Here is a 27,854-nt window from a genome sequence, read left to right on the forward strand (position 1 = left end):
GGCAACCAAAATGTTTAAAGGGAGAAGATGGCAGCGCTCTGGAGGAAAGCGGGACACAACCCCATTAGGAAACTACTAAATTTGATAGAACACAGCAAAACAACCAAATCTCCACTGACAGTCATGTCTCTAGATATCCTTAAAGCCTTTGATTGTATGGAATGGAAATACTTAATAGAAGTATTAACCAGCATGAAATTCGGCCCTAACTTCCTAGATATCCTTAAACAAATTTACACTATGGATTCAGCAAAAATCAGAATCAATAATCAACTATGCAATAGAATGAAAGATCATTCTCCCCACTCTCTCCTCTCTTTCCCCCAACCGCATAATGCATATGATAACGGTATCTTATACTGAATGTAAACAAACTTTTTCAGACTCTGAATTGAAAGTGGAGACTCTATATGTAGTTTTCTTTGTTCCTTTGTTTGCTTGTTACATGAGAAAATCTTTAAGAAAAACTAATTTTTAAACGCCAAAATGTTTAAAGAGTTAGTGCAACCTCCCTTTGAGGTTGCAACATTTCAGGCATCTTGATTTGGGGAAAAAGTTGCTTAAGGGAAGACATGATAGAGGTGAGTTTATGCATGGTGTGGAGGAAGGAAATAGGGACCCCCCTCCCTTTCTCATAACACTGGAATCCATTGCCATCCAGGGAAGCTGAATGTTGAAAGACTTCGGAGAGACTAACTGGAGTTGTTATTCACACAGTGCACTGTTGGAACTATGTGAAGAAGTACCTTCTCTCATCTGTACTGAATCTTCCAATGGGGGTGCAAAAATTCTGCTGCTCCCCAGGATCTGCCACACGGGGCTGCTCCTTCACCATGCCCAACCGTAGGACTGGCCCTTCTCATGACTTCATGGAAGAGGCAGGATTCGAACTGTGCTGACATTATTAACCACAAAAGACAACTCACAGGATGGGATGTTTGTTCAATTTATTTCCCCCCACAATAATAAAAAATAAATTAGTCATACAAAAAAATATCAAACTTTTTCCCCATTGGAGAAAATGTATACAAATATGAAAAAGATGCTGTACAGAACTGGTTCAGGTGCATTGCTAGTGATATATTCCTGAACTAGTACTTAAGTATTTTTAAACTTATACATCTCCCACTTTTTCTTTAAAAAAATCCATTTGTAGAAGTGGATTATTAACCATGAATTAAAGAAAACATTAACTATTGATTTACAGTACAATACTTTTATATATGTCAGTGTGGTATAAAACTCTAGGCCAGAGACTGGTTAGTATTGCCAAAAGAGCTGGACAGAAATGTCAATGGCATATATAAATAAATCCACTTTTAGTCCCTTTTTGTAAAACAAATGAACAAACAAATTCATATTCTAAATAATAGAACTATTTTGATGCAGTGGCTTATTCCATATAGACACAGCTTAGAATACATTTTTTCCTATAAACATCTTGTATTTACAAATATAAAAAATAAGTTATAACAAAGTATATCCTTCCTTGTTTCAGACAGGCTGGGTTAGTTTCAGGTGTGTGGCGATCTGGGCAATTCTCCACTGCGTGGGCAGACCTGGCTGTGTTATGTATGTGCCTGTTGACTGAAGATGAGCCAACGCTCCGTCCTGCCTTGGCTCAGACTGGCCCAGAAAGAGCAGATCTTTTTTCTCCCCAAAGTCAGAAATGGCTCTGCTGGTCCCTGAGGAAATCTGAACTGATTTAGGATCTGGGTAGGCAGGATGGAGATGGGAGAGGGTGGGATTCTTCTTCCCCTCTGATTGAATCATAGCTGAACAAGAACCTGGGTTCATAACATTCTCCTTCTTTTTGAGGTGGGCATTGCAAGCCCCACAAGGCTAATATTTCCAGGCTAAGAAATACAAGTCTTGGTGCCATCTCTACCACCGACAACTTCTTTTGGCGTCTACACCAAAAGAGCAAAGCAGCTGTTAGGCTGCATCAGGGGTAATCAACACGGTGCCTCCAGATGTTGCTGGAGAACAATTCCCTTTGTCCCTCACTGTTGGCCAGGGTGGCTGAGGCTGATGGATGTTGAATTTCAACAGTCATCTGGTAGACACCACATTGACCTACAGCACACTGGTTCTGTCATGGGCATGTCTGAACATTGAATACAGACCTCTAAACACTCTTTCCCATCACTGCTAATAGGAAGAAATGAGTATTACTGAACAGCAGCAAAAGGAAGAGGGGTACGTCATGCACTTGAGCCGGGGTAGTCCACAAGGAGTGCCCTCCAGATGTTTTAGACTACAACTCCTATCAGCCACAGCCAATGCATGGCCAATGGACAGGGATAATGGGAGTTGGAGGCCACCATGTTGTTTACCCTTTTACTAGTATTACACATGAAATATGTAGGTTGCTCTAGCTGTGATGGCTTACAGTGGCCACATCACCAAAGAAAGGAATATAGATCAGAAAAAAGAATGTTTAAAACACATGCTTATTTACTACAGATCAGCTGGGGTACTCATGTGGGGAACATTCTTCAGGACTGTTGGGGTCTGGGTCCTTATGATACAACCTTTCCCTGCTCTTCAGTCCTAATGGTGTTTGTCTTTTAAGACGGCTAAGATAAAATGAATGATGAGTCAAATGTTGGGTGGGTGGCCAGCTAAATGAAGCTCGAAAGACTAGGAAGGAAGGACAATACAACTTCCAGTCAAGTCAGATTTTGCGCACAGAGTGGAGAATGCACTATCTTGTCCTTTGCCTCAGGCAACAAAATGGATTAGAACACTCTTGAGAAGCAATGACAAAATGGCTGCCATGTGGGGATAGGGGTGGAATAACACAGAATTCCTGGCACTTCCAAAAGAGCAGAAAATGAGTTGGGGCCACAACATGGCCCCTGATCAGTGAGAAAAAGGCACCTGCTTCACTGTTCTCACATGCAAAGAGAAGTTCTTAGTGATTCTCCTGGGTGGAGAATGGATTGGAAGAGGATGGGTGTCCATTGCTAGCATCCAATGAAATGTGGGTATGGTTGGGGGGGGGGGGTTGGGGGGGCAGGCTCAATGCAGGACAGGCTGAGTCAATGCAAACAGGTACTGACTATGAAGAATGAACATTTTCTCATGCAATGTGGATTTTTGAGAGGATATATACTGAGACCTTTTGCAGGCACCATAGGAGGTATTGGCCAGCACACTGCTGCCTGTGGGCACTGTGTTGGTGACCCCTGACTCAAAAGGAGGCCACCTGAGGTGCAGAGCATTAAAAGTAAATGCACAGGTTGAATGTCATCAAATGCATCATCCCAAAAGACGAGACAAATTTGTATAATAACTTTATATGCTGATTTATCTGTATGTATAGATGCAGATTTAGAAACAATTACTATAATTTAAATAGAAACACAATACATCCCATCATACTAGGGACAGTGACCAGGGGGCCTGTGTGTTTGCTTAGTCACCTGACTGGGTGTCGATGGGCAACTTGGATGCCCCATGTGCTCTCCCTTCTGATGGCCATCGTTAAACCGGATTTCAAACAGAGGCTGGTCCTCTGAAAAGCAGAGAATGTGGCCACCTTAGCTGCCGGCCAGAGAAGGCAATGGATGTGCTGGGTGGAGAAAGAGTCTGACCAGGTATAAGGCAGCTTTCTGAGTTTATTTTTAAGTGATCACAGGACAGATTAATTGTAGTGGAGGGAGACCGTCTAGTAATCGCTGCCATCATGAAATTGGTCGGGTGCATCCTTTTTGACTTTGCCACACATCAAGATAGCCAGTATTCAACAACTATTGGCATTTGCCAACACCGACAAAGAAAGCGACACAAAGGTAGGCTGCTGTGTTCATCCATGGGGCAGGGGACCCTGAACAAGGACAGCAACATAATCACCATTATTGGGACCAGCAGTGTGTATGTGTCACAAACAATGAGCTAGCCTTCAAATTTCAGAGCTTTCCTCAGGAATGATGTAAATTACTAAAAAGAAAGGGGAAGTGGTTGAAGAGAGAGAAATATGTATGTTGCGCTTATAGCATTGTGGGCTGGATCCTTTGAGGGAATTGGGGCAGCACTGCCCGTCTGCCCTTTATGCAATGCTGTGGTTTTGGGAATGTTTTAATTTATTTATTTATTACAAAAAGGGCCTGACTGATTATATGTAATTTTATATGCAAAATTATGTGCAAAATTTTAAAATACATGTATTATACATATAAAAGTGTCAAGCCCCAATGTGGCACTTTATTACTGCAGCATAATTTTATAAGCACTAATACAAAAGTATTTCTGTATAGTTATATGCATTCTTGTATGTATCTGTTTGAGAGCTGGTTGCTTTGGGAAACCTGGAGCATATATGTATAGAAAATCATACATATAATAATGCATATAATCATTTATTAGAATAATGAACATGATGTGTGAGCATAGCTCATTTTTAAAGCAGAACTGGGTTTTTTTTTAAGAAAATGCCATCCCTGGTTTCATCCTGGTGGGAATCATTTATTACCAAGCAGGAACAAGAAGCTCTGCCTTGATACTAGCAAAGTTTCCAACATTTTTATTAGGTGTCATAGAAGTATTATGTAAAGGAAAATGGTCCTGAGGAAGAGTTTGATGCCAGTCAAGCTCAATGTTCTGGGATTTTCTCAGTACAGTCCTATGCATTAGAAGTAAGTTCTGCTGAGTTCAACAGGGCTTCCTTCCAGGCACAGGACTGCTGCCTTCATTGACCCCTACTGTCCCTGCATGGATTATTAGTTGACTCTGCCTGAGACAGTTCCTTACATCTCCCAAGATGGGCTTTTGCTTGGCTGTGCTTAATGATGTTTGGAAAAACCCAGTTTTACAGTGTACATTTCCAAAAGGGTTCCTATACAGTGTGCTAGTGATATCACAGAAGCATGCACACCCTCAAGGGGTGTGCCAGTATGGGAAACCTCTCTTTTTAAAAGGTAGACTCTGTTTCAGTCCAAGCAGCCACAAATGACTGGGCAGAAGTCCAGCGATGCCAGCGATGGAGCCGTGGTTATCTGCGCCCCAGAAACCCAGACTGCCTGTTGGCCACTCTCAAGCACGAAGCGCAACACGCTGTTTTGTAATATGTGTAGACACACAGCCGGGCTTGCACGACAACGTTGCAGTTGTAATATTTGTCTTTGCAGTTTTCATCTGGAAAGGACAAAATAATTCCTTAAACAGGCAATGGCTAAGGGGTTAGCTTGTGCCACAGGAACTTGTGCACTGACTGAGACCAGCAGGGAAGTCTCTGCTCCAGGTCCTGGATCATCCGCATGATGGCATGAGCTCCTTTCAATAATAGCACCTCAATCAGTCTTCACCAACCCAGTGCCTTTCAGATGCTTTGGACTTCACAGTGGCCATGAAGTTTAGTATGAAATTCTCACAGTAAACACATTTTCTATATGCAGTTTTGATTAATTTTAGAAAGCAATTGTCCTTGACGTAATGCATTTTTGTATGGTTTTTGCATCAATCGACCACTTCAATTGGCAGAACTGGCACTACTGCAGGGCCCACATAATGCCCATTCTGTATTGGTAAGAACTCGGTTGTTTAGTGTGGCAGCACCTGCCCTTTGGGACTCCCTGTCTAGGAAGAGCAAGCAGAAGCCTCCACTATCTTCTTTTGTGCACCTGGAGAAAACAAGCATTCTTTTTTTAGGCAACCCTTCCCAGGTACTTAGATATGCCAGTGTGAATTATTCTAATCTGTTTTAGCATTTTAAGTCTTCCTATAGGCCTGGGTAGCTCAGTTGACTAGAGTCTGGTGCTGATAATGACAAGGTTGCAGGTTCAGTCCCCATGAGGGACAGCTGCCTATTGCTGCACTGCAGGAGGTTGGACCAGATGACCCTGGGGTCCCATCTACCTTGACAATTCTATGATTCTGTATGTTTGGCTCCAATTTTTTCTTGATTTTCTTATTTTTACCTTTTTCTTAGCTGCTTTGAGGGTCTTTTAAAAAATATTGAAGCAGTGTATAAATTTTATTAAATAAATAAATAAATAAATAAATAAATAAATGATGAATCTGTTTATTTTATATTATTTTATAAAATTTATATACTGCCTGCTTGTAAGAAGAAAACCTCAAAGCAGTTATTGTTTATTTCATGGGGATGTAAGGTATTGGGCAATGTTGCAGTGAAGGCAAAACCCTTGGATCTCCTCAGATGAAATTCCAGCCCATCAGGGTCTCCTGCTTATGGGAGAGCAAAATTAGTGTCTAAGTGTCTATCTGCGCCTTGTTAAGTTGACCCTAGAAAAGTTGTTTCATTTTATTCTTGAAAGCAGAGCAGATCTGCTTCCAAGTTTTGGATTATGTTTGACATTCAATGGGGTGCAAGTTTCTTCCTGCAAAGCTGCAGTTTAAGCTGATCTGTAGGATTAAGGCTTTTTTTTTTTTAACCGTAGATGTTAAAATCAAATTTTGTTTCTAAAACTCTTCAGGGAAAGTAGAAGTCTAGATGAGCATTTAACATTCACGGTGCTGCTTGGTGGTTTGTGTATGTTGGAGTTTGTTCTTCTTCCTGCACCTAGCTTTGCTTAAATAATACATTTCCCCAAACCACACGGCTTAAATAATACATACACCCAATCACTTTTGTTCAAAGTCAAGTACAAATCAATTTCATTTTCATGATACCTAAACACAAGGTAGCAGGCCATTGTGTTTTACTGGCAGGCACTGTAGCGAAGCGTTAATTGCTCAGCAAAACCCAGCTGTTTGAAGTGGAAGAGAAATTGCAAAAACAGTGGCAATTATTATTCATAGAAATTCTACACTGTTGTAGATGCAAATCTTGAATTTGAACCATAGTCCTGGAATGTTGTACACGGGGAACCTCTTTAGTGACTTCAGCTTTGAAAAGCTGACAGAAGAATGGGGGAATTCAAATTCCTATTTGACAATTATTTTTCTCCCATTTTCTGAGGAGTTGGATCAGAAGTGGGGAGAACAAGACGGAGGACTCTGGGAGGGAGGAGGTTCCAAGAACGAAATCAAAGGAGAATGAGAAGGTTCATCATCTGTGCTCTTCCAGATATTTTAGGAATCCAGTTCCCATCATTCTCTTTGTCTACATCAAGGGTAGCCAATGTGGTATCATCCAGATGCTGCAGAACACACATCCCACCGTCTCTGATCATGGTGGTCAATGGGCGTTGAATACCACAACATCTGAAAAGCACATTACCTCCCCCCCCCCCCAATGTAACAGCATACAGGTTGCTGGTGGAATCTTTTAGAGACTTCCTGGGCACTCAAATGTTGTGTGTGCCAATAAAAAGACTAAATCCCAAATGAAAAACCAATATACCTTTCAAAAGAAACTTGCTTATTTTGGTCTTGTTAAAAAGAAAAACATACACACACCCAAACTATTACATTTTGTTAAAATCTGACCTTATTGGCTTGCCTCAGTAGGCACAGTGGGTCAGTTTCATTTTTCCTCCACTAGATGGAGTTCCACAATTAGAATAATGGCAACATTACCCTACCTATTTCGGGTATGCAGTCTTGAGTGTTGCATTGCTCCTTCTCTTCAGGTTTAAGCTGGGAGTCACATCTGCTGCTGGGCGTCATTTCATCAGAGAGACATCGCACCTCTCGGACACGGAAGCCGCCTTCGCAGGACTTTGAGCACTGCAACCCATTTAAAATAAATAAGTAAATGCTCTGGCAAAGTATGAAATTAAGAAAGCAAGCCACACTCACAGTGCAGCCCTGTGTATGTTTACTCAGAAGTAACCCTCACTACGTGGGACGCAGGTGGCGCTGTGGGTTAAAGCCTCAGCGCCTAGGACTTGCCGATCGAAAGGTCGGCGGTTCGAATCCCTGCGGCGGGGTGCGCTCCCGCTGCTCGGTCCCAGCGCCTGCCAACCTAGCAGTTCGAAAGCACCTCCGGGTGCAAGTAGATAAATAGGGACCGCTTACCAGCGGGAAGGTAAACGGCGTTTCCGTGTGCGGCTCTGGCTCACCAGAGCAGCGATGTCACGCTGGCCACGTGACCCGGAAGTGTCTCCGGACAGCGCTGGCCCCTGGCCTCTTAAGTGAGATGGGCGCACAACCCCAGAGTCTGTCAAGACTGGCCCGTACAGGCAGGGGTACCTTTACCCTTTACCTTTAACCCTCACTACAATCCACCACACTGTGACCAGTACCAACATTACTCAGTCATTTTGGGAATTTCCACAGATCAGGAGTGGCATGCCAGGTGTTGGCCCAGGATCAGCCCCAAATCAAAAGACCAACAGAACATCAACTGTGTCATTTTGCAGCTTCTAGTTTATTGCTTTCTCAGAATGCTGTTCTCTTGCCTTAAAACAAGAGTGGTAAGAGTAATTTGCCCTTCTGTGTTGCCATGAAAATCTATCCAGGAAGCAAAGCACTCAAAGTAGGAGAGGGGGCAGAGCTGGGACAGCCAAAGCAATTTCCTCACTTAGCAGTCTGAAGCAATTTGGGATCATATTGTTTTCAAGGACTCTGGGAGGGAGGAGGTTCCAAGAATGAAATCAAAGGAGAACAAGAAGGTTCATCACACACACAGCCCTCTGAAGACACCCAAGTAAGAAGGAGTTCTTCACAAACCACTTGATGTCCACTAGACCTATTTTTATCTCAGTTGAAGGAGATACAGGAATGTTTTTAGTTGTGCAGAAGAGACAGGTTTTCCTGTCAGCAGGGTGACTGTCGAGAACCTTTATACTGTATGCTTCTTTCCTTGTAACATTTACAGCCCACCTTTCTTCCAAGGAACCAAAGGTGGCAGGTGTGGCTCCTGATCCTCCCTTTTGTATCCCCACAGCCACCTAACCCAAAGATACCCAGTGACTGAGCAGGGTTTGCAGTCCTGATGCCCCAGGTGTCCAACACTCTAACTTGGGGGGGGGGGGCGACCTCCAGTCATGCAGTCAATTGTGGTCCTCCAAGCTTCTCCATCTGACTCTCCTCAGGTCACGCACACTACCAAGTCACACCATCTCTCCCCGAGGCCACACCTCTCAGCAGCTTTACTCCGTACCCTCCTTAAGTGTTTTTGCTAAGTTGGGATTTGCCCTTGCTTGCCTGGATGGAGGATAGAGCGCTCTCTCTCTCTCTCTCTCTCTCTCTCTCTCTCTCTCTCTGTTTTCTTTCTAGGAACTAGCCTACATGTCAAAGGTAAAATTCATATTAATTGTTCTTCTCACTTTTGCCTCTGGCCCCACCCACCACCACCAAATGGCCCCTGGGATGCTCTCCAGAAGAGAATGCGGCCCTCAGTTTGAAAAGGGTTCCCTCCTTCTGCTCTGATGTTCTGGGAGTGTTGGCAAGGGCATGAGGTCTAGAAACTTATTAGTGGGAAATGGCGGCTGCATGCAGCTACCTAGGCGAACAGGATGCTGATGACCAGCCAGTTGGGTTCCTTGCTGAAGATGCTTTCATCAGCGCCTTGGAAGCAGACTAAACAGACAATTCCTTACTTGCATTCCTGCAGTGTTAAATGTCACTGCACAGATTACTTCTTTAAGTCAAGTCCTCAAAAGGAAAAACTTGGAAGGTGTCAGGTCTGGTAGCCTGGAGGCAGGCAGATGGTTGAGCAGAGAGGAGAGGGAAGCTGTTCAACAAGGAATCAAGCGGGAAGGCAGACGATGAGCAACTCTTCATGACACAGCTGAGTGACAGAGCACCTGCCTTGCATGCAGAAGGTCCCAGGTTCAATCTCCAGCACCTCCAGGTAGGGCTGCAAAAAACCCCTTGTTTGAAACACTAGTCACTGCCAGTCAGTGCTGACATTAGTGAGCTAGATAAAGATTCCTCTGTTCAGTTTGACCAGCCACTTTCAAGGTCTGTGTGGGAGCTCCTTGGAGGACTAGAAGCTGCACTCCACCAGCTATCATGTCACCTCTCCCTGGCTCCAAACCCTGCATCCTTTCCTCACGGGGGAGCCCCTCCACCCCCCCCCCCGCTGCTAGTTGTGGGCTTCGCACACACCTCTGGTTGGCCACTAGGAGAAGAGGAGGCTGGACTAGGAGGGCCTTTGGCTCTGCTTAACCTCTCCAGGGCTGGCCATAGGAACAGACTTCAGCTGAGCATTAGTGTTTTGGGCAGAGGAATCAACCAAACACAGCCGAGTACTTACCGTGCTCCATTCGGTGCTAAACCATTTAGCGCCGCAAGGCTTGAGGTAGCAGGTCTGCTGGCTGGGAGGTGTCTCCAGAAATGAGCACTCCTCAGGGCTCAGCATGTCAAAGCTGCTTTCCGTTTTTCGGATACAAATCACTTCTCTCTGCTGAGTTCCACGGCCACATTCAATGGAGCACTATACATAAGCAAACAGAAAACAGAGGTGGAGATGCATACTCATATGTTTACTTCATAAACTTTAGACTGTCTTTTTATTGATTGCTTAATTATAATTTTTTTTATAAATAGTCACATTTTTCTATTCTGTTTGGAAACCACTCTGAGGTTTCCTGCAACCAAGTGGTTTATAAGTTTTATGAAGCAAAGAGGAGGTTTACAGACAGAATAAAATAATAAGGTTATCAGTAAAAGCAGATAAAAACAAATCTTTAACAAGTTCTAAAGGTAAATTCAGCAATAAACTAAAAACAGATTAGACGATACATCAACACTCTACATGTCTGGAGGGGCTCGTCTACACAAAACTGTCTTCAGCAGGCGCTGGAAAGAGTGCAGTGAAGGCCCTGCCTGGCGTGAAGAGGCTCCGTGTCCCAGAGTGCAGGTGCTGCTAAACGTCAAAGATCCATTTCTTACAGATGTTGAACAGGTATTATGGGGCACCTGGAACAGGGCCAGTGCCATTGATCAAAGTGGTTGAGTGGGCATATATGGCATAAGAGGTATTCTTGCAGGAAAACTGGTCCCAAGTTGTTGATGACTTTATATATATATATATATAATGGGCAACCAGTGAAGATCTCTGAGCACAGGTATTATATATGCCAGCAATCGTGTTGCAGTATTCTGCACTAACCACAGATTCAGGATAAGTGCAAGGGAAGCCCCACAAAGAGTGTATTGCAGTAAATGTAATGGAGGTAGCTTATATAAAAGGTCCCACCCCCACCCCACCCCGTCTCAGTTGGCTGCTTACCGTTTTAAATACGCAAATTTTATGAATTAAGATATTTCACCGAATCTCCATAAGTGAACTAGCTTTTCTCCCCACCCCCTCAATAAAGAGAGCAGAAAATATAACCCTTTTTTCACCATCAATATTTTTGCAGCCGTTAGCAAATTCTAAACAGAACTCAGAACTTTTAGAAGACATCTGAAGGCAGCCCTGTATCAGGAAGTGTTTTATGTTGGACATTGCATTATGTTTTTATATGTGTGGCAGATGGGTGGGGTATTATTATTATTATTATTTATTATAGTGGTATAATAAATAAATTTTTGTTTGTTCCTGTGTGTTCCTGTGTGTGTGTGTGTGTGTGTGTGTGAGAGAGAGAGAGAGAGAGAGAGAGAGAGAGAGAGCGCAACAGCTGGCCTTTGGTATTTACACTTGGCCTGTTATATTTGTCACATCTTTGTTTTTTGTTTTTTTAAATAATATTTATTACTTTTAAACACTACCAAAAAAAGGAGAAAGAGAAAAGAAGAAAAAAGAAAACAATACAATACAATGTATAAACATTACACAACGCAACACTAACACAATAAACTAAATAAAGCCAAACAAAAACAATTTAAAACACACATCATACAATTTCAATGTCATATCTTTCATTTACTTGTTTCCACGACCTCCTCACACCTCCCTTTTTGTATTCCACTTCTGTTAATTGTTTCAGCAATTCCTTTCCATCTTTCTCTGTTTTTTGTCCTATATTTATCTTAACATATTCTAACCTTATTTTTCCCTAATACTCTAATAATCTATCTATACTTAATTCCTTATAACATTTCTACTAAAGCCATATAACTTCATTCCAACATTTTTCCAACATTCGTCAATTTTACAATATTTCTATAAATAGTCTTTAAACTTTTTCCAATCTTCTTCCACCGTCTCTTCTCCCTGGTCTCGGATTCTGCCAGTCATTTCCGCCAATTCCATATAGTCCATCAACCTGGTGATCTTCTGTCCGAGGCTCTTCACTCTTTTCCAAGTCCCTTCTGCAAGTCTTCTTCGTGCTTATACAGGAACTTTGCTTTGTCTTCTACTGATCTTATTTTTATTTTCCTTCCTTTGAGGCTGAAGAGTAGATCTCGGGGAAACTCCCTCCTAAAGATGATTTTATTCCTTCTCGACAGGGCAACCAAATCTCCATAGTTAGACCTAAGATCCAAAAGGTATTTCGGGACGTCTTTCAAAATTTCCACTATTGACTGTTGTTCTTCTAAGTTCTTCTGGTAGTTCCAACAGTCTCTTATTTTGTTCTTCTCTTTTTTCCCTCCTCTTCCAAGTCTGAAGGCCCTCACAATTTTAGTCTCTTCTTGACCCAAGTCCAGGTCCCAAGAAACAGCAAATTCCTGTGTGAGGAAGTCCATCAAATCCAGTTCAGGCAGGGCTCTGATCCTCAAAATCTGTTTTTCTTTAGATTCAATCATGACAGGCATCAACTTATGATCATCAAGTTGCATCTGTGAGGCTGGGACTCTTTCTCTCTCCAATTGTGTTACTTTAGATTTAATGGCAACAGCTTTCTCCCTAGCCTTCTCCGCAGTTTGCCATGTCAAAGTAGATTCCTGTGTCAATTTCTGGATAGTTTCTGTATTGATGTTCACCTTTTGTCCCAAATTATTTATACTTTCTATATTTAAATCCAGCTTCTTGTGAAGCTGTTCCAGTGAGTCATTTATCTTACATAATGCAGCCACTAAGGCCTCTTCTGTCAACATTCTTGACCGATTCAAGGTCAGTCCCAGAATATCACAGTTTTTTATCTTACAGCTGGAAATTCCCCCAGCTCAGCTCTTATAACAGTTTCAAAGGCTTCCTCTAGAGGGAAACAGTTTCTATTTGTATTAGTCCTTTTAAACACAGTTCAAACAATAAAGTTAGTTTCAATTTTCAGTTACTTTTACTCCTTTTTAAGAGCAGATGGAGAGAATGGAAACAATGTATCTCCCTTATTTAGCTAGCTGTCAGCGAACGTTCTATTCACTATCAATGAACAATCCAGTCTTACTAGCAGCCCGTTTCCAGGTTTGGAGCGGTGGTATTTTAACTTTCTTCGCTCTCTCCTGCAGGCACACACAATCCAAAACTTCCCCCCTCTTCTCCTGCTTCCAAGGGGGGTTTGATGTTTTCTACCGATGGAAATTTAGTCCTTTACAGTAGTCCTTTCCAATACTTTAGCTTACAGTCTCTTTGCTTCAGTCTATTTACAAAAGGGGAAGGCGGATTTCCTGTTTTGGACCTCCCCGTTTCGGTGCCAAATTAAGACATTTAAAAATCCAATTCTCCGCTCTACTCACGGGTAGTTGCTTTAAAATCAAATTGTCCACAGGAAAAAGTCAGCGCTCTCCGGCAACAGCTATGCGGCTTCGCTCTGTGGAAGAAGCAGTCAATTTGAAGCACCGCCCCACTCACCCCACATCGCTCCGGATTCCCGAAACCAGGTTTCCCTGCGAGTGGGGGAGGCACAAAAGGTGCCAGCCGAATCCCACGTTCACAGGCTTCACTCGCCTGTGATTTTTAGTGGGTCTCCGCCTTCGCCATGGCGGCCAGACCCAGATTTCCACGAGGCAAATTCTTCCCAATCAGAGGAATTCCGCCATTACCGGAGGCGCCAACCCAGAAGTTCCTATATTTGTTACATCTTTGTTCCCAGAGACAGATAATGCTGCAATCATTTTACTTGAATCAGAAAGATTAATATTATTAGTTCTTTGCTGGCAGAGCTCTGAGGAAAGCCCTGAAATGGGGCATTCTGAGTGTGGGTGGGGGCTGAGGCAGCCAGGGATCCACTGGATCCCAAGCTGGGCTCACTGCCATCAGGCAATGGCATTGGGCCTTCTCCAGGCCTGACTGCTGTGCCAGGCTTGAATTTCCCTGCCACCCTCACCTTTTGCTGTGGCCACTGTGAGCTCTGCCCCTCAGCAAAGTCCCACCGGCAGCGGTTGGGGCTGCTGGATTGCAGTCTAACTAAATTAGGCCTGGGGGGTAGGGGGTGTCCCGGGAGTCTCCTCAATGGTGCACTGTTCTCCTGAGAAAGTGGTGCATTTATTGGAGGTGAGGAATGGTGAAACGGACCCTGTTGGGCTTAACTTTTTTGTTCTGCCTCCAGCATTTGAGGTGAGAATTCAGCTTGGCTTGCTCCCCACCCCCCTTTCCCATTCTGTTTGATATGGGGGAAGTTACATGCCACCAGGGTTTCCTTTTCATCTCCATAGCCTGCTCCTGAGGGTGGGGGCTTGGGCCCAGTTCAGAAACAACTTTTGGCCCAGGTAGCCCTTGACTGAATCTTTAAAGGTTAAATACACAATACAGTACCTGGCACTTTTTGGAAAAGGTCTTCAGGAGAGAAATCCAGTGCTATATTGGTTTCCATGTCACTTGAAAAAGGCTTTAAAAATACCAAAACACGCTTAGCACAATTTACTTAAAAAAAAGAAGAAGAAGAAGAAAAGGGGGGAGCCTTGTTTTTACTTCTGGTAGATATTAAAAGCACAGGATGCTTAACCAGCCCCAAGTAATCACTTTTAAATTGGCCCAGGGACACTTCAAATGCCTGGAAGCCCCTCAAACAGAAGAGAGCAAAAACTTGACCGCTGCTTCCCAAGAGGGGAGGACTATATGGCTAAGAGGCATGTCTTCACCCAGGCCTTTGATACCTGAGATGTGTGTTTGCAGGAACCACCATGTTCCTGTGAATGTCGAGACTTCTGAACTGTTTTTTACTTCAATTCTTTCCTGCCAGGCCTTTGGCTTTGAATTATCTATGGCCTCCTTTGGTGGGTGGGATGTTCTAATCCTCCTCCCCCCTCCCCTCCCCCTCCTATTACTACTACTACTACTATATACTACCTCCCCTTCACCCTAACGTGCCAGGGCAAGTTATAACATGTGAAACAACATTAAAGTATTGTCTTAAATTAACATGAAAATTAAGATCTTTCTTGGATCAGATGAATGGTCCATGTAGTCCCACATCTTGTCCTCACAGTGGTTGACTAGGTAAAGCCCACAAGCGATACATGAGCGCAATTGCTCTTTCCTACTTGAGATCCCCAACAGGCATTCAAATACATGCTGCCCTTGATCACTTTACCCCCCTCCATTCATTTGTCTAATCCCCGTTTAAAGCCTCCCAGACTGGTGGTCTCCACCCCCCCCCATCCTTTAACTATGGTGCAAAACAGGGTTTCCTTTTCTCTGTCTGGAATCTCCCAGAATTCAGAGGTTGCCCAAATTTCCTTGAAACATCATTTTCAATAGAAATTTGGGTGGCCGCTCTAGATGGCAGATATGAAGCATAGAAATGATGGAATAACTTTTTAGCACGCATGTTTGGAAACTGCCAGAGGTTCATAATGAAACCGATTTGGAAGAGACACTGATAATCTGCTCTAAACATGACTACAAATCAGACGATCTGAATGGTGCAACCACCATTTTCACCACAAATCAATCTTCAACAGATATTTATTTTTTTACACTATATTATATATTGTAGCTGACCAGTGGAGAATTAAAATATTATGGGTTTTAAAATGTCCGTGGCTGCATATTCCTGAAGAATTTATTACTTTAGAGAAATAAATTAGAAGCCTGAAGCAATATGGTAGATTTATGGATAAACTCTCTGTGGGTGCTCCGGAGTTCAAGACATAATTCCTGTTAACAGCATTGTAAATTGCTGGTCCCAGAGGCAATCAACTCTTGGGATGCCAGTTTACATAACAGAACCTTGGAGCTGGTCCACCATTCAAAGGTCTATGCTGGGATGGGGGAAGATGTCTATGCAAGAAGAACAAGGAATGGGTGCTTTTCCAGGACTATTAAGCAGATGCACTCTAACAGTGCCCCAATATGAAACAAAGCTGTAAGATGCTGGTTGTAAATGTTTGAGAGGGGCTTTCAAGTTGCATCAGCTTTTGTCCTGAGAGAGAGAGAGAGAGAGAGAGAGAGAGAGAGAGAGAGTCTGAGTGTGTTGAGCGAATGCTGCATTTCATTATGATTCCATAGCTTGGAATTCTGTGAAATTCTCGGCTGGCATTTTTATTACTTTAAGTTGCTTTTGTTTACATAGCTCACCACTAATCTAATTTAGATCTTTTTCCAACAATATGTGTTAAGAGAGGGGGCAGAGGGCATGGAGGATTAAAAAGGGGGCCAGTTCTATTGCAGAAAGCCTTGAAGTCCTAAAAGCTTTATCGTGCATTTTGTGAGACTAAGCAGTTTATTGGCATGATCAGCCATATCAGGGAGTCAATTATGAAAAAACGATAGAATTCTGATCATCAAAGTCAGAGATATAGGCCAGCGGTCAGCAAACTTTTTCAGCAGGGGGCTGGTCCACTGTCCCTCAGACATTGGGGGGGGGGGGCAGGACTATATTTTTTGGGAGGGGGAAATGAACGAATTCCTATGCCCCACAAATAACCCAGAGTTGCATTTTAAATAAAAGAACACGTTCTACTCATGTAAAAAACATGCTGATTCCTGGACCGTCCACAGGCCAGATTTAGAAGACGACTGGGCCAGATCCGACCCGCGGGCCTTAGTTTGCCTACCCATGATATAGGCCTTTCCAGTGCTGAGGCTAAACCAAACTCCACTGAGAGTAATGGCTTGTCCACACCAGAGTTTGCATTCCCATTTAATTTGTGTAGTTGTAAAGGTGGTGTCTCCCCTTCGCATCAACACCCCGGCACAGTCGGCTTGATATTTACAGTCTTTATTACATATGTACAAGAAACAGCTACAGTTCAGGATTATGCATCCGAACCCATTGAGTCAGATTCGGGGAGTGGCTTCCTTCAATTCCCACACCAACAAAGTAGGTGTGGGAATTGCGTGAGACATCTTTGATCCTTAGTTTATTTCCCTCCTTGTCTGCGCTGATTTGAAAGCCCCCTCCCTTCCAGAGTCTGAGCTCCCTTCCAGAGCCTCTGGGTGGTTGAAGGGCTCTGCAGCATCCCCAAGCCCCTGCTGTCTCTTCTGTCACTTGCTCCTCCAAATTCTCCCTGACAGTAGTCCACATGATGTGACCCTCAAACCACATCAATCTCAATCCTTTCCCCTTGTAAATTTGGTTTTACCTGATAAAGGGATAATCCAATAAATTGGAGAAAATTAGGCTCAAAACTGCTTTCCTTGGGGGTTGCAGACTATTTGTTTTAGCGTTTTGGGGTGGGTGGATCCACTGTCACTTTCTGCTACTCCTCTTCCCTTGCCCACTAACTCATTACCTGAATTTCTTTATCACTTTTGCTTGTAACTATTTCTGGTGTGCTTCAGGAATTCCCTGGTTCTTTCATCTTTCAGATTTGCACAAAACCAGAAAACTGCCCAAGCAATTACCATTAGACATTTCTACAGTAGATATATTGAGCAGCAATCTGAAAAATGTGTGCTGAGAATTTAGTTGCTTTCATTTTCTTTTCCAGTGTGCTAGTAAGGGTGAGTCAGGAGCTTAGCCACACACATATATCCTTTTGACCTCTCAGATTTGCACAAAACCAGAAAACTGCACAAACAGATTTACGATTACTTGACATTGTGTTTTGCACAGTTCTTTGGCGGGTTTTTAAACCCCCAACAAGGCATGCCCTATCAGTACTTAACTGCCATAATAGAATCAACAAATTAGAATGCAGGGACATACACAAAAGCATAGTCCTTTGCACAGGAAACACCAACCTTGCTCCTCATATACTAATTCAAAAGCATGTTGTGACCCACCCTGGGACATTAGCATGAAGGGTGGGTAATAAATCAAGGGCTGGATTCAACTAAACAGTGACTGCATTGGGAGCCATCTGGAGCCAGCACAAGTCCTGCTAGCACAATGGGCTTCCCCCACTCCTCCCTGAAGAACTCCCAGAACAGCACACACTCTGGGAGTGGGAGACACATAGGGCACAGTTTTTCAACATTTTTGAACCCATTGCTCCCTTGACCAACTACAATCTTTCTGTGGCACCCCTGTAGAGCTCAGGAGCCCAGTTATGTCACCCCTTGCCTGCAGCTCCTCCCCACCTTTTCAAGCACCCTCCCTTGTGGAGTGTTCCCTCAACCTCCCTCCTCTCCCCTCTCCTTGGGAATCCTCTGGGCAGCCACTGCTGCTCCCTGGTCTCTGAGTTGCCCCCCTCTGCCCCAAAGAGAGGTGCCTCCTCACACTGCCCCACAGGGGCCTGGGAAGAGGATTCCCCCCAGCCTTAACAGGTGAATGTGAGGCCAGCACCTTACCTTGGGAGGCAACAGTGGGTGCTGCCAGGCCTGCATGGCATAATGGCTCCCCTTCAGCACTGGACACTCAGCTCCCAGGCACTGGCAGAGGAAGAGGGGTGCAGGGACCCACCACAGGTCCTAACACATTCCCAGTGATGTCAGAATCCAATTTGGTCTGAGTGATCTCTTCTGGTTTTCGTTTGGGGTTTGGTGTCTTGGGAGATTAGCTTAGTTTGTCAAGTCCAGGTATGGATCAGCCAAGGAGTGTTGGGCTCAGCTCTTCCATCGCTAGCTAACCGTTATGAAGAAATGGCCAAATAATTAGGGAGAAGGACAGATCTCTAATTGATCTGTCAGCACCTGTTTCTCTCCAGTTTAACTGGTTGAGGGAAAGTGGCCAGAAGGAATACAACCATAGGAGCAGAGAGAGAAAGAAACACCATTCAGATCTCTTAATGGAATTGTGTAGGGTAAAAAGACATTGAGAACATATGGAGCCAACAAAGGATAATTCTTCAGGAATAATAATGATAATAATAATAAACCCAAACATTCTGGAATGTGATGATTGCTAAAAGTATTTTCCCAAAAAAGACCAATAAATATAATAAAGTAAATTAATAAAAAAGAGCCACATAATTAACTCGCCTGAACTCCGTTTTTCTTAATTTTTGCTGGATCTTCCCCCAAACATTTTGAAGATGAACAGTACCTGGCTCCAGCTTCCAGCAAACCATTCCACTTTCCCCAAACATGGCCCATTGTCACAGGGTGTGGTCTCTGCTGGTCTGTTGTGTCCGCAGCCCTCCAGTGGTAAACTGCTGATGTGGTTGGTCATGCATATGACGGAGCGTGTCCGGACACCAGAGCCACATTCGGCTGAGCACTGTCATCGTGGGAGACAACAAAGACATCCGTTAGCCCAACTGCTGCTTTAGTGAAAGCAGTTGTGAAATGCTTGGAAGGTGACTCAAGGGCTCTCTGGCACAAGAAGGTACACAAATCCAGCTCAGGTTCTGACAGCAGGAAATCCACATTCTGCAATCAGAATGTATATTCAAAGAGGAATCTTGCTTTGGAAGAGGGGAAAGGGCAAAATGGAAAGAGAGAGAGAAGACAGGGAGACGTTTCCAAGGTGTCATCTGTCTCCTGCCACTTATTCATGAAGCTTAGAAATCTGCTCTAGAAAATGATGACGAAGATAAGTAAAAATTGACAGGGTGCTAAATTCTATGCAAGATAGCATAATATGGTGATGTGTGACCTTCTGGGTAACTGAACTGAGGTTTCCATCAAAAATACCTGATAGTAATACCCTAGACAGTGTTATAGTACTCATGCAGCCTATTCTGTTGGAAAGAGATATGCAAACTTTTGGGACTGAGGACCACAATCCCTTTGGTGAATTGGTGGTGCTGTGAACAGCCAAAGCAGAAAGTCTCTGTCTGTTTGTCTCTCTCTTTCACACCCACACCCACACCCACCCACCCACACACACACACACAGGCCTGATCCAGCAGGCTCTTCTTATATTCAATGAGCCTTTCATCCAGTATAAATCCTAATTTGCTGGCAGAGTGTCTATACATCTTTCTGCTAATCATTCACTTATTGTGCACACAAAGTGTGTTCCTTTAAAAAACACACCATTGATTTGTTATGCTAGGGGGTGACAGAGCTTTTTAATCCACTTTAATTTAAATTTCTTGGTATTTGTTTGAATTCCTCCCACAAAACACTCACAGCCTGGTGGTACCATTTTGGGTCATTAACATTCCACATCCACAAAGTATTTCAATTGGCTTCTGGTGCTTTCAGCACACTCAGCTAGCAATATTACTTGTTGAGGTTCTCCAGAAACTGAGTTCTGTTCTAAGTAAGCTGAACAAACGGATCACATTTCAAATTAGATGCCAACTAAGAAGATACCGACTTGCCCCACTCTGTGCTGTGAGATTTCAGCGCAGATTAACTGCTTGCAAAGGATATTAAAGGGCTTCAGCAGCAGACTTGGAGCCAGGATATTGTTGGGCTCTTGAGCTTTATTTCCATCTTTTAAAATTAAAACAAAGACATTTCTCTGCAAAAACCAGACACCCAACAGCATGCTTAAGCTTCTTGAAAACATCTGGGTGACATCATAAAAGCAACAGAGGAGCCTTGCTGGCTCAGACCAAAGAGGCTTGTGTAGGCCAGCCATGGGTTCAGCCATGGGTTCAGACTCAAGAGCCTCTGGCTGCAGACTTTCCTGCTGTGGACGGCCAGGGCAGGTGTCACGCTCTGAGCTTGTTGCTGGAGATCATGAAACAATGGAGCCTGACAAACATGAGCCCCCTAAGAAGAACCTCCTGGATGCTCATGGGTGTCTTCACAGAGGGCCCACTGCATAGGGTCACCATACATCTGGTATTCAGTATTTGGCTCAACAACTTTGCCCAAAAAGCTCAAGAACTTTTGTGTCCGGATTTTCACTTTTTGAAATATGGCAACCCTACCACTGCAGGAGCCAGCCAGCTCAGGGAGTACACCATGGAAGAGGCTGGAGAGCAGAGTGGGAGTTTTCAGGCCAGAGGGCTGGCTCTTTAAGAACGTCCTAAGTCACAAGGGGCGGAGCCAGAGAGAAGTCAGTTGCATACACACCACACACTTAAAACACGCTTCTGCCTCCAAAGAACCCTAGGAGCTATAATTTGTTAAGGGTGCTGGGAATCTTAGCTCTGTGAGGGGTAAACTACAGTTCTCAGGATTCTTTGAATGGGGGGGGGTGTCTCAAATTTGTTTAAATGCATGGTGTATATGCATACTTTTTCTGACACTTTTGCCCCCTCTTTTCTTTCAAAGAGTTCAGGGCAGCATGGATGGTTCCCCTGCTCCTGCCCTTGAAGGAATCCAGAGCACAGAGCATCCAGTGGGTGTGCTCATCATTACTCCATGTGAGCAGCAAGTGTGCAGTCTGGGTTTTAGCAACTGCTGTGCTAAAAGTTCTTAGGCTTGAAATGGTGGGAGCAGCACCACTTGTAGTTGTACACCAACAGGGAACTCTCTTACAGTGGGGGTAGGGTGGGATTTAGTTCAGTTCACATCTCATAGAATCATAGAGTTGGAAGGGACCCTGAGGATCATCCAGTCCAACAATGACTATTTGGAAAAGGGGCTTGCAAAAATATGTATAGTAGGAGAAATTGTGCAGTCAAATAAAGACTCTAAAATAATCACAAAGTGATGTGCAAATGGGAAGAACTGCCAGGGCGGGGGGGGGGGGGAGGTGAGAAACTGAGAAGAACCAAAATTGACAATTGTGTCCATACTGAGTTTTTACCAGTGGCTACTGGCTGCCATTACTTTCCCACAACCACCAGCAGCCTGAAAGCCACACTGAAACGGTGCTCTGTGAAGATGCCAGTGGTATGTTTGTGCACAATCCATAATGTCACCTACCTTTCTACCTTCTGAGACTCACAGCAGGTTTATTGGGTGATTTCAAATAAGGAAACAGCACAAAGGGGTGAACGTCTTTCTTCTCAAGTACTGAGGCCCTGATCCAAATCTCTCTCTCTCTTTCTCTCTCTCTCTCTCTCCCCCCTCTCTCTCTCACTCACACACACACACACACAGAGAGAGAGAGCAAACACACAGCTGCTTTTAAAGGAGTTTTGATCATGGATCTCCCATGGGACCTTGACTGTAAGGCAATCATATTTCTGTGGGTACGTGTGTTTGAAAGAAGTCACCTTAAAATCCAAACTCCAAAGGTAATAATGAGAGAACAACTGGTGAATTGTGCCCAACACAGTAGCAAACATTTGGAAATGGTTAATATGAAGAATGCACCCAGTGTTTCTCTTGCTGTACATAAAAGCATGCATTGCATAAAAACAGATCTCACCCCACTGCCACACACACATAAAGGCACCTAGTTCTTCCATTTCTTTGCTGCAACATAAATTAATGCAATAATTCTTTCTTTAAAAAACTATACAAAATTCACAACCTATCCTTTGGGCATTCAGCAAAAAATGTTCTAAAAGCATTCTCCAGCATAAAAATAAATAAATGAAGACATATTTTTAAACTTGTGTGGGAACAAATAGTACATTCAGTGGGAGGGGAGAAAGGAAAATGAACTCGTAGCTGATCTGTATGTTCAACCGGGTGGATTTGCACCAATCCTGGATCTAATCCAGAACGCTTTAGTCAGTTTATTTATATTTCGCTGTCTTGGAGAATAATTCTTTTTCTTTTATGCACATGAGATATCGCTCCAATAAATTTCTAAAGAGACATTCATCTCTGTGTAAAAGAAAATAAGCAAACACACTCAAAAATACTTTGTGATTATAAATTAAAAATGAGTCTCTACTACAAAAAGATCCTTTGAGCCTTTGCCCTGACAAACAAGCTTTGAGGAGCAGGGAGATTCTGGCAGGCTCCACAACTGTCGGGAAAGAGGTAAGAATCATCATAAAAGGAGACTTTAAAAAAAGAGAAAAGACCCAGTTCCTTCCCTTCTCCCCCACAGACAGGAGCACCTACTCATCAGATCCCCATGTGCAACCTGGTGCAATCACAGAGCTGGTGCACTGCAGAGGCCTGTTGGTGCCTAGGAGGAAGCCATCTTATTCCAGGTCCGGCTCGCCTGTGCCAGGACAGACTCACCTGTGGCTGTACAGCAGAACAGATGCCAACTCCTGCCAGCCGCAGACAGAATGGCCAATGGACAAGGGTGACGCCAGAAACATCCAGAGGCCATTCCTGGCCTACACTGGCTGGAGGCAGTTCTCTAGGGCCTGTGGCTGAGGTGTTCCCCTCACCTGCTGCTTGCTTTTCTTTCTAAACTGGGGGTGTCAAGGTTCGAACCCAGGTGTCATGAGTCCCAAAGAGATGTGTCTTGAAGAGACATAGTGGAGGGGCTGGTCGGACCCAGACACAGGGTGGGGGAGCTGCCCGCTGCCGACTGTGGAGAGGGGACCCAGAAGGTTGAGAGAGGGTGTGCTGGGGCCTTGAGGGAGAGAGCAGTCCCCCCAGGAGCGAGTGATAGACAAGGAGCCAGATTTCAGGGAGGGTCCCAGTGGGGGACCATCTTACACCTCACATCTGGCTCCATGCCAGCCTTGCCTCGGATCCCAGTGCCCCCTCTAGCACTGCCAGAGCCCACTCCTGGCCCATCGTCTCAGAACAAGTTTGGTGCTCACTTTTGCCTCCCCCCCTTTTCCATGATCAAATTCTGCCTCTCCTGTTACCACACAATGGGACCCAAGGGGGAGGCGCACAGTCTGTTGGAACAACATCCTCACTTGCTTAGCATCTGTTCGGTCTCTGAACCCCATTTTGCTGAGGTGATGTACTGATTTGAGCATTAAAGCATTAGGACAGAAAACATACTCCAGAGTTTCAGATCTTTATCCAGTGAAATGATGCATGCAAAATATTTGCCTCGCCACTAAGCTTGAGCTGGAAGATGACCATTACAAGCCTTACCCGGTCGCTCCATTCTGTAAGAAACCAGCTCTTTGCGCAAGGCCCCATGTCACAGTTCTCGATATCGTTTGGGCGCAGCTTCATGTTACATTCTTCATCATCAACGACATCTCCAAGATTGCTGACACACTTCACATCTCGTGTCTTCTGACCCACTCCACATGGCACGGAGCACTAAAACAAGAAAGATCTCTGGGTCGGGCAGGCACACAGGGATTGCATGCATTTATTCATTTTGATTGCGTTTCACTTCCTTTGTACCCTGCCCTTCCTCCAAAAGTGTCAAGGGCAGCAAGCATCATAAAGAAGTACAATTCAATTAAAAATGACCAAAAATAAAACAGAGTTTTGCTGAGGTTTTGATAAAAATCAGTTTGTTATTCATACGTTCTTCTTATGCTGGTCTGTGATCGTAATAAAGTTGTGTGTGTGTGCGCGCGCGTGCATGCGTGCGTGCGTGCGTGCACACGCTTGCAGGGCTCTTTGACTGCATTGCAATGAAATAAGGAATTGATGGCTGTGGCAGTGATTGTATAAACCTGCCCTGCCAGGCAAATAAATATCCAGGACTAAAATACTATTTTCTATTATGTCATTGTTGCAAATTGGATGGAATACAGATTATGTTTTACAGTTGAAGCATATTTTAAATTGTGAACACTAATATAACATTTGGAGCTATCCAACAAATGGCTTGAGATTTTGATGTTGAAAGTCTCTACTCCATCCCACATGGAAGATGAGGAAGTTTAGAGGGCCACAGTACATGGTCCCGAACCTCACCATCAGCATTTCCAATGGTCTCAGCAAGAAGGAGCAGGTGCTGATGAGAACATAAGAAAAGCCCTGATGGATCAGGCTGAAGGCAGGGATGGGGAACCTTAGGCCAGAGGGCCAAAGGCAGCCCCCCCAAAAAACCTTTCTATTTAACCCTCAGGACTCTTCCCTGGCCCTGCTTTGCCGCTTCCAGGAGGGTTTCTGCCAGGCTCCAATATGTCCTTGAACTCTCTTAATGCTTCTTGTTTTCCTGCATGGAGGGCAGAGAAGGGTGTGCAATGTGGCCCTCAGGTTGAGAAAAAGCTATCCACTGCTTTCAGTCATATACTTTTCCCCTTAAAGGCCATCCACGTTCCCCAAGCTCACAGGAGCGGCTTTCCTGCTAGCCTCTTCTACCTGCCCTTTCGTAAAACATTCGGACAACTTCCACGTTATGGGTGACATCCAGTGTTTTGGTTCCATGAATGGAAGGACGTTCTGGTTGAGGAAGGAGAGTTGTGGGGGACTTCCGGGTTAGCGCCAACATCTAATGGCGGATTCCCTCCGATCTCCGGAGGGAATTGGCTCAGTAGGGATCGGGTTCTGCCACGCCGGCGACGTGGGGACCCTTAAAAACCACAGGTGCGGATGCCTGTGGACGTGGTGACTCGGCGGGCACCATTAGCGCCCCCCCGACCTGCAATGTAGCCTTTTTAAAGGCTGTGGAACAGGGCACGGGGAGTGGCGCGGTGCTGAGAGTCCTCTGCTTCCCCTGCTGAGCAAAGCCGCATGCCATGGATGGAGAGCGCTGACTTTTTCCTTCAAATATTCGGACTAAAAGCAACAACCCGTGAGTAATACGGAAATCGGACTTAAAAGGGAAATTCTTTTTTAAATTTGGTACGATCGGGGGAAGTGTAAAAAGGAAGTCCCCCCCCCCGCCTTGTAGATAATCTAAAGCAAGGATCAGCCAACTAAAGTTGGGAGAAACATCTTCGCCTTTTTGGAAGAAAAATTATTATCTTCGCGATTGGACAGTATAATTGATTTTGCTGGAGGATAAGAATCGGTTTAAATTAAAGTGCAACCCCCCGGGACCCGGGAGCGATCTGTGAGAGAGCCTGCTGAAAAGATACGGACTTTGACAGCTGTCAAACTAGCTGTCAAAGCTGGGAAATAAAAGGAAACGTTTTTGGTGACTCTGCTGGCTAGATTTTCTTAAATTTGGATACAAATTGTCGGGAGCAAAGGAAAATAAGTTACATTTGGTCTATTGGATTGAAATTGGAAAGACACTAAGTAAACAGAATCCCCCTAGAGGGGACTCTTGAGATATTGCAAGAAATGGCTGTAAGTGGAAAAATACTCGCTGAGTTGAATAGGACTTTTTATCTCCTGGGAAAGTTCCAGGACCAGAGCGATATCTTGACAACAAGGGCAACAGCATTGAATGATACAGTAAACAATCTTATGGGAACAGGAAGAGACTTGACACAAGTTTTCGTTTCTGAACCAAAAGCCCTTGAAGTTGAAACAGAAGCTGCTGCAGCTGGGGAAATGAAGTTTGACAAACCCCAAGAGACATATGAGGACTTGCTGGAAATTGAAGGTGAAGCCACAATGTTGCGGAAGACAAAGCTGGACCAGAGGCCTGGTAGCATAAATTTGATTAAGATGGAAATTGGAGCTTTTGGGGCATATAGATTTAAAAGATTTAAGAAACAAAATTTGAGCTCCACTTTTAAATAAAGAGGCCTGCTTGGAAGAAAAAAGGACATTATTGGGACAGAGCTTCTTCGAGAGTTGGTGTTGAAAATAAAAGACTGTCAAAAAGACCGGCAGAGAGAAACTGAGAGAGGTTTAAAAGCCTCAGGTGTTTGGGATCCAGGCTGAGAAATGGACGCATTGATGGACATTGGTTTGGGGACCAAAACCGGGAAAGGGAGGGTGGGATTTGGGAATCCAAAGGCTGTTAAAATATAATCTGTTTAGATCTTGTTTATATGTTTATTTTTATTTTTATTTTTTTGCAACTTTTATGGAATGTGGAAAAATCGTGGAAGGGAAATTTGGGTCGACTTTAGGAAAAAGGTTTAAAATTAAGTTAAAATTGGGTTTTTTAAATTAAATAGACATAAGGTTTTAAAAATAAATTGAGGAATGAAAGAAAGAAGAAAAGGAAAATAATAGCATGATTTAATAAAATTATTAAGTTAAGGTTGAGAAATAAGATAAGAACTTGTTGAGCGGATAGTAATGAAATTATAATACAGAAGGGGGAGGTGTGAGGAGGTCAGGGAAATAAGGTTTAAGGGGGGGGGAAGGATTGAAATTATACTTGTATTTTGTTTTGCGTATGTTTGTGTGTTTTTGTGTTTTAATGGAAGCTTCAATAAATATCATTTAAAAAAAAAAGGAAGGAGAGTTGTGAAAGAAGCCCTTCCACAAACGGAGTGAGAACACTGGAAGTCCCCCAGTGTTGCAGGATCAGGGCTGGTGCAATGTCAGCTGCAGCCACTGCTCCTGAAAGGGAAGCCTATTGGGGGGCATGTTCTGTGCTCTGAATCATTCCTGTTTACCGATGTCCATTCTGTCCGAATTTGCCATTCGCTGCAGATCTTCAGCTGGCACGTACTTGTGGTCTCTGGTTTCTCCAGATGGTGGCAGCGGTGTGGCTGGACCGTCAGGGTGCGGTTGGCATAGATCTGCCGGCACAGGACTTGGCGGTGCTGCATCCCGAGGCCGCAGGTCTTGCTGCATTCTGACCACTCCCCGATATCCCAGCTAAGAAATGCAGGAAGGAAGAAGAGATGGGAGTCATTCTATATCTGTTTCGGGGTGGGGAGCCTCAAGCCTGGTGGCATTGGTAGGGAAATGTGGCCCTCAATACCGCTCTGTCTGGCCCTTGCGACTCTCCCCAGGCCATGCCTTCCCCAGCTCCACCCTCCACTGGCCTTGCTTCACACCCTCCCTGGGATATGAGGGGTGCTAGAGTGTGGGTAGAAAGTAGCCCACGGTACGAAGACAATATTTGCCTTCATTGCCCCACCCACTTTTGCCTCTGGCCCCACCCACCACTAGGATGTGGCCCCCAGAAGGGAATGTGGCCCTCACCTCATGCTGGAAAAAAAAAGTTTAGCACCCCATCTATCTACGTGCTGGACAGAAAAAGTTTTTGAGCTCAGCCACTGTCCTAGCCAGGGGTTCGCCAACATTTTTCTCTGGGCCACACTTTGTATGTGCGGATGTGGCACAAATCAATGTGCAGGGAGTAAAGCAG

At 44.2% G+C, this 27,854-nt stretch overlaps 1 protein-coding gene across 1 annotated transcript in view; it reads right to left on the reverse strand.

Moving 5' to 3' along the window:
* Positions 1 to 930: 930 nt before the first annotated feature.
* THSD4 (thrombospondin type 1 domain containing 4) overlaps positions 931 to 27,854 on the reverse strand; it is a 147,486-nt gene continuing 120,562 nt past the window's right edge. Inside the window, exons 7-12 of the mRNA XM_079953290.1 lie at positions 27,154 to 27,358; positions 23,819 to 23,992; positions 19,053 to 19,226; positions 10,112 to 10,291; positions 7,491 to 7,635; positions 931 to 5,139 (exon numbers count right to left, since the gene is read on the reverse strand). Coding sequence (XP_079809416.1) covers positions 4,997 to 5,139; positions 7,491 to 7,635; positions 10,112 to 10,291; positions 19,053 to 19,226; positions 23,819 to 23,992; positions 27,154 to 27,358 — 1,021 coding nt within the window. The 3' untranslated portion in view covers positions 931 to 4,996. The remainder of the gene's footprint in view (positions 5,140 to 7,490; positions 7,636 to 10,111; positions 10,292 to 19,052; positions 19,227 to 23,818; positions 23,993 to 27,153; positions 27,359 to 27,854) is intronic.

This window comes from Podarcis cretensis (assembly GCF_951804945.1).
Source record: "Podarcis cretensis genome assembly, chromosome: 14".
NCBI classification, from domain to species: Eukaryota; Metazoa; Chordata; class Lepidosauria; order Squamata; family Lacertidae; genus Podarcis; species Podarcis cretensis.